We start from the raw sequence: 5,161 nt of genomic DNA, 5'->3' as shown, positions 1-5,161 counted from the left end.
GGTGCTGTTTAGGCCCCTACTCTGTGGGGATTGTCTAACTCGCCAGGAGGCGTAGTACGCTTAAAAGTGGCTTGGGCCACCGTGGGGTTAAGCCTTTCAGGCAGGAACCCACGTTAAACCCTTGCCACAAAATTCTGCATGGTTCCCAGTGAATGACGAATAAGTTTCCCCTTTTACCTATTTTTACTTTTGAACACATGTCACGGATGCCTGCGGGTAATGGTGGTAATTGATCAACAGCACAGTGGAAGCCCTATGGCGGAAGCAGTCAGTTGATCAATTTGTGAGTCCTGACTGCTTGGGTGCGGCCCTTCGGGGAGTACTCGTGGTGGTTGTGGTTGGCGAGTTCCTAGCTAAAATGGAACAATTAAGTGCAGCTAGGCCTCGCCATTGACCAGAGTGGGGTTTATTGTTCCATACACAATAAACTGTTCTGGACTCTGGTGCTGTTTAGGCCCCTACTCTGTGGGGATTGTCTAACTCGCCAGGGGGCGTAGTACGCTTAAAAGTGGCTTGGGCCACCGTGGGGTTAAGCCTTTCAGGCAGGAACCCACGTTAAACCCTTGCCACAAATTCTGTATGGTTCCCAGTTTAACATCTGGTAAAGTTATCGTGTTTTTCAATGAATTATTTGATCGCAATTTACTCGGGCCTTCTTATCCGGGGTATGCTCTGGGCTTCCTAGGTGATACCTTTCCAAGAAATTTATAAAATGTCTTCGACCTTCATAGTTTCTTCTATGTTATTTCTTTATTGTTTACGGAAAATTCGATAGATAATTTCGATTGTATTTTAAAACAAAAACGCCCTTTATATATATATGTTGCCTCAAAATTGCAATACCAAAGAAAAAGTAATTTATATATTTTACAGTCACTGCCAAGTAGTTAAGCATAATATACATAATAATATTTATGTATTTTTGTTTTGCTTTCATTTGCATTTTTTTGCATTTGATCTTATTTTCTCGAAAATGATGTAAACATTTATTTCTCCTTACACCATATGTTCATCGCAGAGTTATTTTCAATACGCCGCAAAACAATGAAAAAACACCTGTAGCATAAAAATTGAACTCTCAGTATTACCAATAATCAATCCCCAGTTATCTCAAAACTACCAAAAATCAGTCCACAGTTATCCCAAAATGAGCAAAATCAACCCATATGTGTCTGAAAATTACCAAAATCCAAAAATTTTTTAATAATAGTAAACAAAAGTTAACAAAAATTCTCCACGCAACATTTTTATCTTGTTTTTGTTTACATTTGACACTTTTGCATGAAATTTTTTACTAAAAACACCTGTAGCATAATTCTCTAATTAAATAAAATATCGTTATTGTATACAAAAACCAAATATAACGAAAATTTGAAAATTTAACAAATATCAATATATTTATTTACTTATTTTACTTGAACATTTTTCATTTTTTCTATTATTATTCCTGCAATGATAGGCATTGAGAGGCATTTGCAAGCCGAAAAGGTCTTGAAATTTAATAGCTTAAGATAAAATTAGAAATATTTTCTTCTTTCTCCTTTTTTTAAAATGAGTAATGGAATTATAGTTGAAATAATGTATTTCAAAATAAAATATTTAAAGGTATTTTAAATTATGTAAAATTTTTTAACGTAAAGCAGAAAAAAAAAACAAAAAAAGGAAGACGAGCACATCTTTTATAAAGTAAAAATAAAAATTTGCAATGCATGCAAGAAATTTTCGAAAAAAGAAAATATTTTAAACATGTTTGCAATTCCCACTTTATTTTATACAAGATTTTTTAATAAATTATCGTATTTTTTAAAAATACGACAATTTAATAAAAAATTTTTTAATAAATTATCGTATTTTGTAAAAATATACACTAAATAAATTAAGCAAAATTGTTAGTACATCAACACAACATGTAACTTGCAAGCAATGAAAAAATGAAAAAATTTCGAATATTTTTAAATGTTTATGAAAAGTAGGTTTTTCTTTTTTGTTTGTTTTTTTTTTTTGGCAAACAAAAGTGAAATAGAAACAATAATAAGATATTGAACTATCAAAAAATAAAAAAGGACAATTGCTTTTGTCCATTCCATGGCCTAGATGTTTAAATTTTTATCAACTTTTAAAATATATTCTTATATTCATTTTGTAAATCAACCATACGTTGAACAAAATTATGTGAGGAAGCAATTAAACTTTGTTTTTGTGGATATCAAATGAAAAATTTATATATCACGAAAATGGGCTGCCTAAGCCTTAAATCGTTTAAATCAAAACAAAAACAAAGCAAAAAAACAGACCAAACTAAAGCAAGCCATGACCAATTTAGCTTCAAACAAAAAACATCTGTTTTTGTTCCTGCAAAGACGAGGGCCTGGACATTTGTTGTTGTTACCAAAAACGCACGTTATAAACAAAAAACATCTGGACAAAATAAATATTCCTCCGAACCGAAAAGCAAAGTTTGACAGTAGGGCAGAGCTTCTTATATTGAACACTCTGTCGCATCAGTCTCTACCAATGCTCAAAATTATCATCAATGGCTTTCAACTACGTTACTGGATTATGGATCTAATATTAACTTAACTGGTCCAACCCATTTCCAAACAAATCAAAAAAAAAAATCTTTAATATGAAACTTACCTTTTTTCATCGATTTTTTTATCTGTTGGGAGATGCCTTCAGATAGTGCAGCATTGCTTTTAAAAAAACAAATAAATACGCTCAATACAATACAATTTCCAGATATTTTTAAAATACTTCATAAAATGCTCGGCATTTATTTAGCTCAGTGACATTCTGGAGAACAAACTGATTCTTATGGGTAAACTTATGATTTATTCACACATTTGTGTCTGGAATTACAAACATTTCCTAGCGAGCAGAGATTTTAGAAGGTTATGTAGATCATTTACGTGTGGCAGACCTAAAAGTGTCGGACGGAAAGATTTACTGTCACTAGTTTCACGTATACTTACTGACCGACGAATTCTTACAGTCAACGGCATAACTATGGGCGGTTTGGAATATCGCGATTTAATTATCAAAAATTTGTTTACGATGCGTTGGCCGAGCGAAGTTATCACGCCATTGGCCGATATGTGCAGGTAAATATTTTGTGTATTACATATTGACTGTTAATTAACGTGCATTTGTTCATTGTTGACCTAGAAACCTTCAACTGTCTGCTAATGGGATTACGGCCGCATTAAAATTTTGGGTTATGTACAATCTTTAGCCCCAAGGGCGTTGTCTGCTTTACCATATCAACTATTTTTCATTTGCTGTACTGCACGTCGAATTATACCGATATTGGCATTGAACAAGTAGTTTTATCGAATTTATTATAAAAAACTCTTTACCGATATAGACAGTAACCAATAGAGTAGTAGTAGTAGTTGCAGTTTTTTCGTGAGTATTAAGCGTTGGCCGGCCTGTAGTGGTAAAACTAAACAGTGGTGTCGATTATAGAGGTTGTTTGCTTAAATAAAAATGCCATGTGCCATTTTCAATAAATTTATTTTATTTACTAAGGAGTTTTAGCTTGTTTGGATGGCTACATGAATATAGCTTTGGATCAGACTGAGGAATATGTAAATGGTCAATTGAAAAATAAATACGGTGATGCTTTTATACGTGGCAATAATGTTTTATATATATCCACGCAAAAGCGACGAGTTTGATTAAAACAATTTTTGAAAAGAATTCAATAAAACTAAGAGAAATGATAATTTAAACTTAATAAATTATTTAATAAGTTAACAAAAAACAAATACCCTACATTATCTAAGAAGTAAGGTGAATTAAAATCAGTAAAAAACGAGTTTGAACTGCTACATACTGTATCACTTTCCTAAATTTTGTAGAACTATACTTGAAAGTAAAACGAAATGTATAGATCATTTAGGAAAAGAATTCAATGCAGATAATTGCTAACACTGAAACCACCTCGACCTAAAGCGTCTATCAAACGATAGCCTCGCCAACCATAACGTTTTGTATGATATGGACACCAATTTCTCCCGAAATGAGGATCAAAGGGAATTTCACTTTCCGGTATGAACGGAGAATTACCAAAGAATAAATTTTCAAAATAGTCCAGTATAGCCTTTTTCTTCTGAAAATGTTCCAAGAAATGATTAGCTGATGACGCTGTTTTTGGATTTTCAGTTGGTAGATTTTTAAAATATTTAAAATTCTTAAAGTCCCCATTGGCAAAGTTTATAACATCGTGTAGGTCATGTAACGTAGGCGAAGAAAATTGAAACAAATAAAAGAAGGTAAGCTGTATGAAAAGAAAAAGTAATGCAAAAATGAAAAAAAAAAAAACAAATAATAAAAATTCAATAATTACCATCAATAACCAATGATTGGAACTCATGTTGTGTTGTCACCATTCTTCGGATGAAATTCCACTAAATTCGATTATAAAACTACTAGTCATCTCGACCACCCTTTGAAACATTTCTGCACAATATGCTACTATAAATGAACCAAAACAATTGCTTAATTTTTGCTTTTGATTACAACTGCATGGTTTTTATGAGTACACATACAAGTATGTACACTGTTGTCTCTGCTTGTGCAACACTTTATATTTATATGCATACACTTATTTATGTCATACGTAACTGATAGCGTTCAGCCGCCATTTATTATACTTGTCACGGCTTCATACGAAATTGAAGCTATTCGCTCAATTCCCATAACTTTTACCAAATCTAAAAAGTTGCTCAAGGTTATAATTTTATTAGCCAGACTAAAAATTGCACTATGCAAGAAATTTGAATCCATGCGTTAGAAATTTAAAAAAAAGCATTTTTTTGATACAACAGGCTTATATGCTTTGTTTTCGTTGTTAGCGCGCAACCGAAAATGCACTTTAGAGGAACTTTCAACTGGAGCCAATTTATGCTTCCCTATATCTAGTAAACTCAATTTGCAATCTAAACAGTTTGTAAACAATTTTCATTCGATAGTAAGATGGTAAGCCATAATTATTGGTAATCGGGCGGCTTTATTTATTTACATATTCTATGGGTTTCTGATTTACAATTTGAACCGCACGCACTTTTGATTTGATGGTTTCCGCAACTTATGTGTGAAAATATGTTCCGCCCTTAAAAGCTTAGATAACAGTACAAATAAAAATTTTCTTATCAAAAGC

At 32.3% G+C, this 5,161-nt stretch overlaps 2 protein-coding genes across 2 annotated transcripts; one reads left to right on the top strand and one right to left on the bottom strand.

The window, feature by feature from the left end:
* Positions 1-3,006: 3,006 nt before the first annotated feature.
* Positions 3,007-3,698, top strand: LOC119640288 (U6 snRNA-associated Sm-like protein LSm6). Its single transcript, XM_038038208.1, has 3 exons — positions 3,007-3,101; positions 3,418-3,467; positions 3,529-3,698. Exons 1-3 carry the CDS (start codon positions 3,007-3,009, stop codon positions 3,675-3,677), a joined length of 294 nt encoding a protein of 97 aa, XP_037894136.1. The 3' UTR covers positions 3,678-3,698.
* A 187-nt stretch (positions 3,699-3,885) lies between these two features.
* LOC119640295 lies at positions 3,886-4,471 on the bottom strand. Its single transcript, XM_038038216.1, has 2 exons — positions 4,349-4,471; positions 3,886-4,279 (listed from the first exon to the last, which is right to left on the bottom strand). Exons 1-2 carry the CDS (start codon positions 4,373-4,375, stop codon positions 3,911-3,913), a joined length of 396 nt encoding a protein of 131 aa, XP_037894144.1. The 5' UTR covers positions 4,376-4,471; the 3' UTR covers positions 3,886-3,910.
* Between the last annotated feature and the right edge of the window lie 690 nt (positions 4,472-5,161).

Source organism: Glossina fuscipes, unplaced genomic scaffold, assembly GCF_014805625.2.
Source record: "Glossina fuscipes isolate IAEA_lab_2018 unplaced genomic scaffold, Yale_Gfus_2 117, whole genome shotgun sequence".
Taxonomy (NCBI): domain Eukaryota; kingdom Metazoa; phylum Arthropoda; class Insecta; order Diptera; family Glossinidae; genus Glossina; species Glossina fuscipes.
This window is presented reverse-complemented; position numbering and strand designations above follow the sequence as displayed.